This window comes from Panthera uncia, chromosome B1 (assembly GCF_023721935.1).
Source record: "Panthera uncia isolate 11264 chromosome B1, Puncia_PCG_1.0, whole genome shotgun sequence".
NCBI classification, from domain to species: domain Eukaryota; kingdom Metazoa; phylum Chordata; class Mammalia; order Carnivora; family Felidae; genus Panthera; species Panthera uncia.
Genome location: NC_064811.1, coordinates 39925457 through 39940713, shown reverse-complemented (window position 1 = coordinate 39940713; position 15257 = coordinate 39925457). Strand labels below are relative to the sequence as shown.

At 40.8% G+C, this 15257-nt stretch overlaps 1 protein-coding gene across 7 annotated transcripts in view; it reads left to right on the top strand.

The window, feature by feature from the left end:
- FRYL (FRY like transcription coactivator) overlaps window positions 1-15257 on the top strand; it is a 269670-nt gene that overhangs the window by 235304 nt on the left and 19109 nt on the right. For all 7 annotated transcript variants that reach the window (XM_049632000.1, XM_049631993.1, XM_049631998.1 and 4 more), the window contains 3 exons: window positions 3758-3961; window positions 7277-7444; window positions 14112-14362. In XM_049632000.1, the coding sequence (XP_049487957.1) occupies window positions 3758-3961; window positions 7277-7444; window positions 14112-14362 (623 nt within the window). The remainder of the gene's footprint in view (window positions 1-3757; window positions 3962-7276; window positions 7445-14111; window positions 14363-15257) is intronic.

Genomic DNA, 15257 nt, shown 5'->3' with positions numbered 1-15257 from the left:
AAGGTAAAATCGGGCTAGATGGGTGACGGGCATTAAGGAGGGCACTTGTGATAAGCACTGGCTGTTACACATAGGTGACTAATCACTAAATTCTACTCCTGAAGCTAATACTACACTATATGTTAACTAACTAGAAATTAAATAAAAACTTGAAACAACAAACGAATTAAACAAAAATGTTTTTAAAGGTAAAAATCTAAATTGGGAAGTAAACGTGACTAGTACGGTTGGTCAGTTAGCAGAAGCAGTCTGAAACAGAAGAGGAACATCTAATTCTTACTCTTTGCCCCAAGAAATAAAAAGTGAAAAATGGGTTTCTTCCAAAGTTATGTCTTTAATTTAGGATATGCTTATGTTTCAAATGAAACAAATTAATATGCAGCAAAATGGTAAAAAATTATATTAAAATTTATCTAACACTATTTTAAAGTATAAGTACAAACACTTAACACTAAGTTAAATTAAATGAACTCACATGATTTCGAGGGCTTTGGCTCTCCAGAACTCTCTACTGTGTCAAATGACCGAGATTCTACCTGTGACATCCTCACTGTTTTCTTCTTCGTACTGTAGCCAGCCCCCTCAAATGACTCATTTCACGTAGCACCAAGGGGCTCTCTCCTCTAAGTTGATTCAGTCTAGATTAAATTGATAGGTATGTGTCAGTTTAGATGATTTCGAAATGAAAAATCGGACTCAAAAGGCGGATTTACGAGCTTACAAAACTGAGGTAGTCCAGAGGGTTATAGCTTATTTAGATGTGGCTCAGGGAGGTCTCTGATCATTTCTCTGCAGTTGGCTAGGCTCTGCCCTTCTCTGCAAGTCTCTGTCACATGGTTATGTCCACATCCAGCAGTGTTCAAAGCAAATGAAGGTCACTTTTGTAACGGTGAAGAAGTTGCTCTCCTAAACGTCCTCAGCACACTTCCTGTTACATTAGTGGGTCAAGCTGGATCATTTGCCAATTTCTGAAACAGTCATTGTGGCAAAGAGAACAGGATTGCCCTGACAGGCTCTTCGGGACCTATTCCTGTAGCTCATCCCCCTAAACTTGCAACTCCTAAATCTAAAACATTTGTCACATAAGTTTCAAAAGTGTTCATTCTAAAATGTTTACAAATACCTATATTTGAGAAGCCCAAAATGCCTTGTCATCCGGTATCCATCCCATGTCATTGACACATCTTTCTCCAAAGAATTTAAAGTCGCTCACGTAACTCAAATGCATTGATTAACCCTCTTGAAGGGATATTTCCTTTGGCTCTAATAGGTGAGGAGGGATGAAATGTAATGGCCTGCACCATGTCACATCATTAGTTGTGGACAGGAGACCAGTTTAAGGAGGTCCTCCTACATGCTTCATCCTTCTTTGCATATAGAAGGGTACTACCATGGTGGCTCAGGGTCAAACCAATTGCCTTTGAACTTGGCATGAACATGTTCCCAAAGACACATGGATAGGTTCACAGGAGCCCCCAAGCAAGTATTATTCAGCCCCATAGGGCAGTGGCTTTTAAACTTTTTTTGTTTTTACTGTGATCCATACTTAATACATTTTATATCACATCCAAGTAGATAACACATACCTTTAAAATGAAAGTTTCAAGAATACGCAGCCTTGTGGCACCTTGCTGGCTCAGTCAGTGGAGCGTGTGACTCATGATCTTGGGGTTGTGAGTTCAGGCCCCACATTGGGTATAGAGGTTACTTGAAAAAAAATAAAAAGAATATGCAGCCTCACCCTATGCTGTTATGCACGCTGATATTTCCTATTCTCTTTCATTTTTTTTCCAAAGTGGCAGATCACCATCCTCTAAACTTGATTTCACATCCCCAATTTCAAAAACACGTTGTAAGAAGTAGGACTGACTTGAATAATCAGACAAGAAAGTCTGATGGATTGAAGAGCCTTGCTGCCCGACCACAAGGGCATGAGCAGCTCCTAAACTCTAATGCAGTTATTTGTTTTCAATTGAGAGTTTAAAATTTGTGAAGGCAGGCAGGCAGGCTCTTGACATGTTCGTAATGGTAACGTTATTTATTTTGTTTGCTTTTTTATCTTCTTCTTTTTTTTTTTTAAGAACTCTGTAAATGCTTCCAAGTTTATCCCATACCCTAATACATAGCTACTAATTAACATGGCTTTTGAACAGAACTTTGGCAAATTGAATTAAAGACGCTTAATGTAGTTTTGTCTTTAATTCAAGTCATAGTGATTTGGGTGGGTGGTGTTCATGTATGCCTCATCATTAGACAATTCAAATAGTAGAGATTCTTTAAAACCTAAATATAGTCTTGCTTAAAACATGGTGGTAGGAAATACTTTGGTACAAAACAAATGAAACTGTTAATTAAACTTCTAAAATACCCCCCAAATACCCGCCAACCTTGGAAGCTCCCCATTCATTCACCAAACAAATATTTAGGGCTGTTGCCATTATTATGTACTGTGCTACATAATAATAATTGAAATATCTGGTAGGAAGGTGGCTTTTCGAACTTTGACCTGCAGGGTTTCTAAGACTTGAAGGATGTACCCAGAGTGCAGGCAAAGAGCTCCTTGTTACCTTTTGCAGCCAAAGCGGCTTGGGTTTAGTTCATCAGCTTTGCACAGTTGACTTCCATTTTAAATTTCATTCGAAATAAGTATTGCTTTGCTTTATTTAAAAAAAAAAAAAAAAAAAAGGCTTTGAAAACCTGTATCCTAGCCAGTGCCTCTTGAGTAAAGGAACACAAATAAATCCTATATTGCTGGCCAGCTCATTGTCATTTGTCATATCAGGGCTTAAGAGCGAGTGTAAGAATTATATCCTTGCAAAAGGAGGATCAGCTTAGAATAACAGAAACATAACTTCTGTAAATCCATAAGTGGGGTGAAATTGAAATCTGCCCTATTTCCTCTTGACCTTTTGAACTTGTCACAAGTTATGTTTTGATGGCTTTGATCTTGATTTCAGACTATTTTGTAGTAAAAAATGGCCACTGGGTTTAGCCAGAACCATTCTCTAGACGAAAATAGTTGTGACCCTGTATGTTGTCAACTGAATGTGGGTACTTTAAGTCAGTTTTGCATTGTATCAAGTATTAAATCTATGTAAATCTTGAAGATTTTCTTAAAGTTCGTGTTTGCAAAGTGTATCACAGAAATGTTGTTTTCAGTGTCTGTCTCTGACTTCTTCATAATATATTTTGCATAAAAAAAGTAATTTGAATCACATGTTGGCTTTCTACTCAGAGCTTAATCCAGAGCTTGAATCAGTCTTTGGGTTTGAGAAATCACAAAGAGTTTTCCCCCAAAAGTGTAGCGTATATTTAAATGTTTGTCTTCGTTCTTTCTAATTCTGTGTGTTTTCCTTTTTGCTAACCAGGAACTGCAGGTAAGTTGCAGCCTGGTGTTGTGGATTGTTTATGTATCGTTGTCTGTGATGTATTCGTCTTCTTCGTGGTCTCATTTGTGTTTGGGCATTAGAATAGAAATGGCCTAGACAGTAGGTTTAGTCGGTCCCCAGTCATACAATATAGGAAGTCAAGAAAATTATTTAGTTAAAACAGGCTCAACCAAATATTGTGATCTCTTTAAATATGAATATTTAACGATGTTTTAAAAGTTTCGAGAAATTGAAGGGCTGATTGAAACTCTGCTTATGATGATGCATTGAGTATTTTTCATCTCAGTACATGTTTTCCTGGTGTGTTGTGTTTACTGTATTTATACACGTGTATCTGAGGCCTTAGAGATCATGTCTTTCTTTTCCAGGGTGAAAGTATGGACAATTTCAACTGGGGAGTCCGCAGGCGCTCACTGGACAGTATTGACAAAGGGGACACTCCCTCCCTCCAAGAGTACCAGTGCTCCAGCAGCACCCCCAGCCTGAACCTGACCAACCAGGAAGACACGGACGAGTCCTCGGAAGAGGAAGCAGCTCTCACAGCAAGCCAGATACTGTCCCGCACGCAGATGGTACACACTCACCTTCTCATACAGCGACAGTTGGTCTCACTCTCCTCTTAACTTCCACCTTAGTAATTACTGTCTCTGGATTTTCCGATTTTCATTTCACTTTGGGTAAAATGGCACACACCGAAATGAAAATACAGAGTTGCATTGCTAATGGAGCGTGCTGTTAATGACATTACTCAACATTTACGTTTATGCCGCACCCCCTTTAGCAGCTGAGACAGTGTTACCTTCTCTCCTAGTGATGGCGAGTCGCTCTGGACACTTCTAGAAGTCCTCATCTTGAGTGACACGTAGTTTTGGTATCCGTGTGGACACCAACACTGCTTTATCCTCCACCCACTTTTCTTTGCTAGTTGGCATGAAAAGATCGAGCACAGCTTTGTGCCATTCGAGATCAGGTCAGTTATATGTGGGGGTTCCGACTTGTGGCCCAGAGGCTACATGGCAGAGATTAAAGAGTGAGTGAAACATGAGAAAAGGAAGCCCGCAAGACTAGTCTGCCTGCTCAGAAATGTGGGAGCGAAAGGGGTGGCAGGAGGAAAGGAGGTGTGGAAGGGCCCCCGTGGGGCACATAGATAGGAATCAGTGGTGCCAGCAGGCTGCACTGACCTAGCTCTCAAGGGATACCCTTTTCACACTGAGCCCAGCCATGCCCTCTCTTTTGCCCCTGTTTGCTCCACGTTCAGTTGGCTAGTGGAGCGCTGGCCGCAGTGTTGAGTGGCCGGGGCTGCTCTGGCTGTAAACAAAATGGGAAGTTGCCAGTTTGCACGTGGCTTCCGGTCACCTCTCCAATTTGGGCATCTCATTGTTGTCCCACGATGTCTTTCAGTCAACCCTCATTTAAGTGTTAAATGATGAACAGCAACTGATGATAATAACAGCAACTGTCACTACTCACTGGATGTTTGTCATGCCCCAGCCTCTGTGAAGGGTGTTTGGCATCTATTAGTCTGCAGAACGCCCCGCCCCCCAACCACATGAAGTAAATACGGTTATCGCAATTCTGCAGGATGAGCGACTTGTCCCAGGACACATAGCCACTAGTTAAGTAGGCTGGAACCAAGCCGTCTGCCTCCAAATCCATGCCACCTAACGCTTCGTCCTCCTTGGGACTATTTTCATTTAATCGAGTTACTGGCAACAGTGACTGAAGGAGGCACCAGCCCTCCGTGGAGCCAGACTGTGGCATTGTGCCACCACCCTTCTGTGTAACTATGGTCAACCTACCTAACTTCCCCTTTAAAACTGGACTCTGGATAGTGTCTGCCTCATGGGAATTTTATGAGGAGGGAGGCCACCCAGCCTACATTAAATGCTTAACAGAGGTTTGCTCCCATGAGAGCCATGGGATAGAACTGCCTGTCTCCTCAAAATCCTAGAGGAGAACACAGGCACCAACCCCTCCGAACTCGGCCAGAACAACTTCTTACTCAGCATGTCTCCAGAGCAAGGGAGACAAAAGCAAAACTGGACTACTGGGACCTCATCAAAATAAAAAGCTTCTTTACAGTGAAGGCAACAGTCAACAAAACTAAAAGGCAACCGACAGAATGGGAGAAGATACTTGTAAATATCTGATAAGGGATTAGTATCCAAAATCTATAAAGAACTTACCAAACTCAACACCCAAAAAATAAATAATTCAGTTAAGAAATGGGAGAAGACAGGAATAGACATTTTTCCAAAGAAGACCTCCAGATGGCTAACAGACACATGAAAAGATGCTCAACATCACTCATCACCAGGGAAATACAAATCGAAACCACAATGAGATAGCCCCTCACACCTGTCAGAATGGCTAAAATTAACAACACAGTAAACCACAGATGTTGGTGAGGATGCAGAGAAAGGGGAAACCCTCTTAACACCGTTGGTGGGAATGCAAACTGGTGCAGCCACTCTGGAGAACAGTATGGAGGCTCCTCAAAAAGTTAAAAATAGAACCACCCTATGACCCAGCAACTGCACTACTAGGTATTTACCCACAGGATACAAAAAGATTCGAAGGGGCACATGCACCCCAATGTTTATAGCAGCACTATCAACAATAGCCACATTATGGAAAGAGTCCAGATGTCCATCGACTGATGAATGGATAAAGAAGATGTGGTATATATATACAATGAAATATTACTCAGCCACCAAAAAGAATGAAATCTTGCCATTTATATAGTTTATTAATGCTAAGTGAAATAAGTCAGAGAAAGACAGATACCATATGATTTCCCTAATGTGTAAAATTTAAGAAATAAAACAGATGAACAGAGGGTAAGGGAAAAGAGAGAAGAGAGGGAAACAAATCACAAGAGACTCTTAAGGACAGAAAACAAACTGAAGGTTGCTGGAGGGGAGGTGGTAGACGTATTGGGGCTAGATGGGTGATGGGCATTAAGGAGGACACTTGTTGGGATGAGCACTGGATATTGTATGGAAGTGATGAATCACTAGATTCTGCTCCTGAAACCAATATGGCACTACATATTAACTACGTAGAATTTAAATAAAAATGAAAACTAAAAAAAAAAAAAGAAGAAGAGAGGAAAAAAAAAGAACTATCTCCTTATAAGGCCAACCCTAGTCCTAGTGGTAACAAAATAAAAAAACGAATTCAAAGTTGCTTCCTCTTCACAGGGGGCATAAGGGTTTTTGCCTTTACCTACTCTGAATCAGAAACTTGATATTTATGTTACTGACGGTGAAGAATTTATAACCCTGCTTAGAAAAGGAAAAACTCTAGTATTCCCTTCTTTTCTGATTCTTTTCCAAGAATATAAACCCACTAATGACAGACTGCCATTACAACAACTTTATTGTCCTAATTCTTCTTCGCTGACTGAAGTTTTGTCATATTTTGGCTTAGAGAAGTGAACAGCCTGTTCAGACTTACGTGCCTGCCCCCCCGGTTAACGCTGCTTCTTGTGAAAGCACTGCCTGCCGGGCCCTGGAGCCACAGGGAGGGAGAGAGCCCCCGTCCTCACAAGTGCTCACACCAGCTGAAAACACAACATATTACCATAAAAAGTGAATTTGGGTTCACGATGAACGTAGTTATGCGGAGGTCTTCCACTTTGGTAGTTTTTGTTTAGCGAAGCTTAACCTGCATGAATGGATGCAGCTCATGCTGCTGGGTTAGCTGCTCGTGTTAGCAGCATCGATTCTGTCACAGAGTAACAGAGTGGGGGGGGGGGGGAGGTAATTTTAGGAAGTCAGGCTGTTTCTAACTAAGCCCCCAAAATATGATACAGAGGCGGTGTGGCTTTTGTGACCATCACTGGCTCACGGATGACTTCCTTATTTTCCTGTTTCTCCTCGCAGTTAAACAGTGATTCTGCTGCAGACGAAACACTGCCAGACCATCCCGATCTACTTGTTCAGTCTCAAGATTCCACTGGCAGCGTCTCAACAGAAGAAGTGCTTCAAATCAGAGATGAGACCCCAAGTTTGGAGGCTTCTCTAGATAATGCTAACAGCCAGCTGCCTGAGGTGGGGAGAAATGGGGGCTGGTGCCTGGCCAATCTGGGCTCCTTTTAGCACTCTGTTACATCCCTTGCTTTTCTTTCAAAAGAGTTTTCATCTGATACACTAATTATTTGATTTGTTTCCAGTATTTCTAACCTGTTGGGTTGTTTTAAATGAAATAGTCAAATCTGATGATTAAAAAAAAAGAAAAAGAAAAAAAGTTGGTCAATTAAGGAAATGACCCACAGGTTATAAATAATCTTGAGTGTTTTTAATGAGCATTTTGTGCTGCAGAGTGTGATTGAGGTCAATGTCAATGGACAGATGCTTCTCTGGGGTGGTGAGCATCTTCTTTGGTGCTGTATCTTCTTGGAAGGATGGCTTTTTTTTTTTCTTCTCTTTTTGCTTTGTGTTTGGGTTTATGTGATTGGTGCTATGATTGGGATTCAAACCTCAGGCCAGCTGTGTTAGCAGTGGGTTAAATGAAACCTTTTTAAAAAAGACGTTGGAACTACTAGTATTACGATTTTTGGAAAGGCCTGTGAGAAGTAAGCCAGATCCCAAGATAATGACTGACCAAAAATAAGTAAGTATTTGTCTTCTTAGTGGTTTTTTTCCCTTAAGATTATTATACTCTTTTTTCTTTTTCTTTTTTTTTTTTTTTTTAACTATAACTGCTATAGTTCTGTCATATGTGCTTTTATGCTTCGGTAAGTATTAGGGAAATACTACATTTTTCTCAGTAGCAACCAAATTAATGTAATTACTAGATCTCATTATTTTAGTTAGTTGAATTCTCATGTTCTTATTAAGCTTATAGTGTATTTTATGTTTTTAACAGTAAGCATAGTTTGAAATGAAGGCATTTTGGCATTTAAAATATATATTTTTTAATGTTTGTGTATTTTTGAGAGAGAGAGAGAAAGAGAGAGACAGAGTGTGAGCAGGGGAGGGACAGAGAGAGAGGGAGACACAGAATCCAAAGCAGGCTCCAGGCTCTGAGCTTGGGTCAACACCGAGCTGGATGTGGGGCTTGAACCCACAAACCATGAGATCACGACCTGAGCTGAAGTCGGATGCTTAACCAACTGAGCCACCCAGGTGCCTCTTTTTGGCATTTTAAGTGTATTCCTAGTATGGCTTAAGTTTAGATAATTCAACAAATATTGAGATTCTCTTAGATGCCGCGCATTGAATTAGATGCCAGAAAGATGAATAAGGCATGGTGACCCTCACTCTCAGAGACGGAATTGTCAATTGAGAGAGATAGAGAAGGTGTAAAAAAGAAAAGAAAAAAAAAGCATTCCATTCCAGTACAAGAAACTTAATAACAGCATGTTCGGGGCTTTGTGAAAACTCAGGAGAGACTGATCATCTGTACACCAGGGAGATGGTGGTAAAGGGCAGTCCCGGCAATGGGGACATGGCAGGCAGAGGGACACCATGTGGAAGGACAGGGCAGCGTGAAATAACATGGCATGTTCAGGTAACCGCAAGACATTGAGTACTTCTGAAGAATAAAATGGGAGGAGGAGAAGAGATGGGTAGGGTCTAAGACAAGAAGCGTCCTACATGCCATATTAAAGACGTAGACTTTATCTCAAAATGATCACGAGTCATGAATTGTCATTGAAGAGATACCTTTTACATGACAAGCACTGTACCAGATGCCTAAATGAGAATACAGGTCATGCAAGCATTCGGTGATTTCACCGATACCCATGGAGCCCCTACTGCATGCTGGTCACTATTCTAGGCCCTGGGCATGTGGTGCCATGTGGAAAAGCCTCCTGGCTTTATGGAGCTTACTTGTAGTAAAAGATATGATGGGGCGCCTGGGTGGCGCAGTCGGTTAAGCGTCCGACTTCAGCCAGGTCACGATCTCGCGGTCCGTGAGTTCGAGCCCCGCGTCAGGCTCTGGGCTGATGGCTCGGAGCCTGGAGCCTGCTTCCGATTCTGTGTCTCCCTCTCTCTCTGTCCCTCCCCCGTTCATGCTCTGTCTCTCTCTGTCCTAAAAATAAAAAAAAAAAAAAAATTAAAAATAAATAAATAAATAAATAAATAAAGATATGATAAGCAGGTAAGACAGAATAAGTACATCAGAGACTGATCACCCTCTTAGCCGTACTAAGAAAATCTAACAGAAATGTGGAATCGGTGAGGGAGAAAAGGCCGCACTTGAAGTGAAGCCTCAGTGACAAGATGTGGAGGGAGGAAGTCCCAGGCTGAGGGAGCAGCAGGACGGCGTGTGTGAGGAGCAAGCTGGCCTGTGGGGCTGGATCGCAGTGAACAGGAGCCGGGAGGACAGACGAGGAGAGGGGTGGGCAGATCCTGCAGCCACAGAGCAGGTAGCCGTCGGAGCATTTGAGCAGAAGAGGAACATGATCTGATTGAGTCTGCGTTTTAAAATCTCTTCTTTGGTGTGGAATACAGAAAGTAGATTCTGGTACCTGCCACATGAAGCTTGCAGTCTAGGCACCTGTCATCAGGAGAAGGTCCAGTCTGGTTTGTGTTCTAGTGAGGTCTCTGTGAGAAGTGTGGAGGGTGGGTGGGAGGAGGCCGAGAGGAGATAAACCAGAAGAACCTTAGATAAGATAAGGGGGGCCTGAAAGAGTGCATGAAACTTACAAATGTTTCCAGGAGAGACTGGACCGATTTAGAGATGCACCTTAAGTAGCCTGTATTCCTTTTTGGTTGCTGGGAGGCTTGTTAAGTGAGCCTTAATTCCTTGTTAATAACCTATCGACTGTGTCTGGTTTGGATCATAGCATGTGAAAAGGTCTCATTAGAAACCATGGAAAACAGCCCAGTACTAGAAATACCTTCCTAACAAAAGCAGTGAAGTTAAGGGTTGTGTGTTGTAATTCTGTTTACTTGACAAATGGGAAGTCTTTTATTTTTGGTTATTAAAATAGCTATAATCATAGTAAACTACTGATAGAAGTTCATATCATATTTATATTTATTGGAGATAAACTGAAAATTCACATGTATTTCCATATATACTGGAAACTGTTATTTCAGGTGGGACGGTCACTCATCCAACAGGACTACATTTGATGCCTTGTTTCCAAGACACTGTAAAGTTCCTGATGATACTTTTTTTTTTTTTTCCTAAAGGAAAAACACTTCACTGTACTAGGTTTATTTCCTTTTCCAGTCATGGGTTTCATTTTCACTGTAAGCTTTGACACAAGTGAATAAGGATGAAGTAGATATTCATAAGCCATAGGATTTCATTTGGAAACAGCTCTGTTAACTTTACAATTATCACCAAAGAATGGCTGTCCGAGGAGAATAGTACGAGTTTGTTTCTGTTAGGTATGCTAGCCTAGTCTGTTTTTCCCTCGTATGCCAGGGAGTGTCAAATGACCTCAAATTGCCCTTTTTAAAAAGGCATGAAAACACCAAGATAATGAAGTAAAACCATAATTCTGTTAACTTCTCCAGATGAGGAGTTAATTTGAATAGGTGAAATACTTTCTGAATTAAAGGGAGAATCCAATCCTAGAGTTGTTTGAGGGTTTTTTCCCCTTCAATGGTGTTAATATCAGGAAGATAAAAGAGAACAGGCTGATGTGTTTCGTGTCATGACAAACTTTCAGAGCTCAGTTTGCTCCTTTCTTCTCTGGAATGTGTACAAATTACACTCTGAGCTGTTAAGGGATTACTTTCTTCACTTGTATTTATCAGCGAAACCTTCACAGAGGAATTTCTTCTAGTATTTGTAATAGTTTACATACCAGTTCATGGATGACAGAGATTATGCCTTACAGGAAATGAATCTTTGATATTTTTATTTTAATGTTTTATTTATTTTTGAGACAGAGAGAGACAGAGCATGAATGGGGGAGGGTCAGAGAGAGGGAGACACAGAATCTGAAACAGGCTCCAGGCTCTGAGCTGTCAGTACAGAGCCCGACGCGGGGCTCGAACTCACAGACCATGAGATCGTGATCTGAGCCGAAGTCGGACGCTTGACTGACTGAGCCACCCAGGCGCCCCAGGAAATGAATCTTTGAATGTAATTGTGTGTGTGGTGTGTGTACACACACACATCATTGTGTAATAAGATAAAGCTCAAGAAAATTTGAGTCTCCTAATGTACATATAACAGTGGAATCCATTCCATTAGCCCAAAAGCACTCTCTTCATGAAATCTAAGTGCTGTTAGAAAATTTCAGCATGTAGTGTATGTTAATAATTACAGGTAAAACGTCTATTTTGTAATTGTTATTCAATAACAAATGACAACCAAATATAGGTATAAAGTAATGAGAAGTGAGGGCATTAAACTAAGAAGTGTGGTGGGTTATCTCAACATGGTATATTCCAGTTGATGTAGAAGGAAAAGTAAATAATAAAATTCTAGGTATAGAAATGCCTCTAACACTGTCACATAAATTATCTTTCCAAATAACTAATGCTTGCCATTTGAATGGCCAATCTTTTTTTGTCTTTTATTATTATTTTTTTAATGTTTATTTATTTTTGAGAGAGAGAGAGACTGAGCACGTGTGGGGGAAGAGCAGAGAGAAAGGGAGACACAGAATCTGAAGCAGGTTCCAGACTCTGAGCTGTCAGCACAGAGCCCGCCGCAGGGCTCGAACTCAGAAACTGAGATGATGACCTGAGCTGAAGTCGGAGGCTTAACTGACTGAGCCACCCAGGCCAAATCTTTTTTAAGAACTTCAGATGCAGACAGAGTGTATTGAATATAAGCTTTTGGAATGATTAAGGAATGATTGTACTGTATTATTTAAAAAGTGCTATTCTGTGCAGACTCAGAGTTTGCTGCCTTCTCTGCTTAATAACTCCAGGCCAATTTTCCCTTTAATACGTTTTGTGTTTTCCTGCCGCATTTCTGTGCCACATTTCTTTCCTATCATCTGTGTCCTTTTCCCTGAAATGCTGTCTTGGTCAGCTTAGGCTCCTATAACAAAATGTCAGAAGCTGGGCGGCTTCTCAACAATAGAACTCTGCTTCTCACTTCCAGAGGCCAGGGAGTCCCAATATCAAGGTGCCAGCTGGTTCATTGTGTGGTGAGGCCTGTCTTCCTGGTAGCTCTTCCTGCTGTGTCCTCACATGGTTAAAAAAAAAGAACTAGCTAGATCCCTGGCCTCCTCTTGTAAAGGCACTCATCCCATTCATGAGGCCCCTCCACTACCCAAAGGCCTCATCTCCTAATACCATCACATTGGGGGTTGGTGTTTCAACATAAGAATTTTGAGGGGATAAAAACATTCAGTCCATGACACTATTGCTAACCCATCTTTGTCAAAGCCCATCATATGTTGTTTTCTCCAAAGAGACTAGTCTCCATTACCTCAAGCAGATGTGACCTTTCCCTTCTTTGAGTAACAGCAATCCTTTGTATAATGCACATAATATTTACCTTACACTTAATATACGCTATATTACCATTATTTGCATATTAGCCTAACCCCGTTAGGTTGTAAATTAATTGTAGATAGCTATTAATTTATCCCAGGGCACCCAGCCCAGAATCTGGTCAAAATCCTTCATTTGTTTTACGTTACAGATGAATTTTACAGATGTATAGACTGAGGCCCATACTAGCCTAAGGTCAGGGGCTCTTTCACTTGCTTTTCATATTTTGGAGGAAAAATTCTACTCTGACCCATGAAGGAGAGTGACTCTGCTGCACAACTAAGTAGTAACTTAGGACCAAGCACGGCAAGGAACTGATCTTTATTCCTACGACAGAGACCATCAGTGCTTATTTTCGCACGGATTGAACTAACATCTGTGCACCTTAAAATTTGTGTCGATACACCATCATGGTATACATACGCTTTGGAAGTATCTTTCTTTTTCAGGAGTGGTGGTTCATTTATTTAGCCAGTGTGTGTTGGGCTTCCAGTGGGTGCAGGGCATGTGGCAACATGTTTCAGTCATGTTGCAGCGAGTAGGAAGGGAAAACCACTGGTGCCTAACATAGCAGTGTATCATCATTTGCCTAGAGTTAGGCGAGTGCAGGCATTCTTTTTGGTGAATGAGCTTGTAATTCATTCAACTTGCAAAGTACGGCAGTCTAAAATTTCCCAGGGTTTGCTGAAATCTAACTCTGTGATGAAGTGTCGTCCTACTACCTGAAAGTAACTCTTCCATCACAAATACTCAGCTCGTTTAGAAACCAGTAAGGATGCATTTGTTTCAGTTCAGCATCCTCCTGACTGATCAGTACCTCTTCCTGCTTCATGGACAGCCCCACGGGACCAGTGGGTAAACCATTCTGAATTATCTCCCTGCTCCCCCCACCTTCTGTCCAGAATTCACTGGGTGAAAGAAATTACATTTCAAATAAGTGAGAATGTATAGTAACCATATGTAGAATGAGAATCTGTATGAGAAGTTATTTTACCAAAGAATATATTTCTAAGTAAACACCTAAATCCTATTACGAGAAAAGTGATCTCCTTGATGTTTCTATGTGGCAATAGGTGATATTTAATTTCAACATTTTTTTAAGCCTGGGACTATTTTTTTTTAAACTGTTTTATGTAATCTGAGCCCAGAAACTCCAAAAATTAACCTGTGCAAACAGAATACTACTTCATAAAAAAAAAAAAAAAGTGTATATTGATGGCAATAGTCATTTATTCTGTGTTGATAAAAACTTTTTAAAAATGTTTTTAAACTTGATTAAAAAATGCGATTGTTTTTACAGGATACAGGTTCAGTGTTAAAGGAGGAACAAGTTCTGACAAGCTTTGAAGATGAAGGGTCATATATAATTCAAGAACAGCAGGATTCTCTCGTGTGTCGAGGGATTCTCAACTTGGAAGACACAGACATGCCAGAGCACCTGGCTCCTGAGAGCTACCCTGAGTCCATCTGTGAAGAAGATGTCACCTTGGCTTTGAAAGAACTAGACGAAAGATGTGAAGAAGAAGAAGCAGATTTCTCTGGACTGTCTAGGTGAGAATACGGTAACTCAGTCACTAAAATGAGGCAGTATTTCCTCTCTCAGCCCCTCCCTAACAGGACCCTCTACTCCAGCTTACATACCTTCATTTCTGTGGTTAGCCTATAATGCTGCTGCCTTCCTTTTAAAAGATAAAATGACTGTGATGGGTTTATTTTTTTGTTATTGACCTTCAGTTCACTGAAAGAAAAACAAGTAGGTAATTCTTAAAGCACAGAGAGCAACACTGTGCATTTAGAAGCGTACCCAACACCTATTTTGGCAAAATGGCTAATGGTCGGTTGTTAAGTTAATATTGGGCCCTGGCCAGAGCCAAGTATCAATATCATAGGATGAACTTCTGTAACGCTATACAAAATCTGAAGTATATGCAAAATATTGTTTTACATTTTCCTTATCAGTGGTCAGAGTTGTAAAGTCGGATTTACATAATGAGCAGAAGTGACAACTTCTTACTACCATCAGATGATGTTAGATCATTCCTTTTACATGTTCATGTTCCGTGTATTCAAAATACATTATCACAAAGTCTCAAGATTCCCAAAGGGCATTTTCTTCACTCATGGGCTCACAAAATGGAATAATCAATTATTACATATAGTTCTTTAAAGAAATCTTGGTGGCTGTTATGAAACCTGTAAACCAAATAGTTCTATAATGATTAGAATTATGATATAATCTGTTTTTTTATTTTTTTATTTTTTATTTTTTTTTAATATGAAATTTATTGTCAAATTGGTTTCCATGCAACACCCAGTGCTCATCCCAACAGGTGCCTTCCTCAATACCCATCACCCACCCTTCTCTCCCTCCCACCCTCCATCAACCCTCAGTTTGTTCTCAGTTTTTAAGAGTCTCTTATGTTTTGGCTCCTCCCCCCCCCCCCCA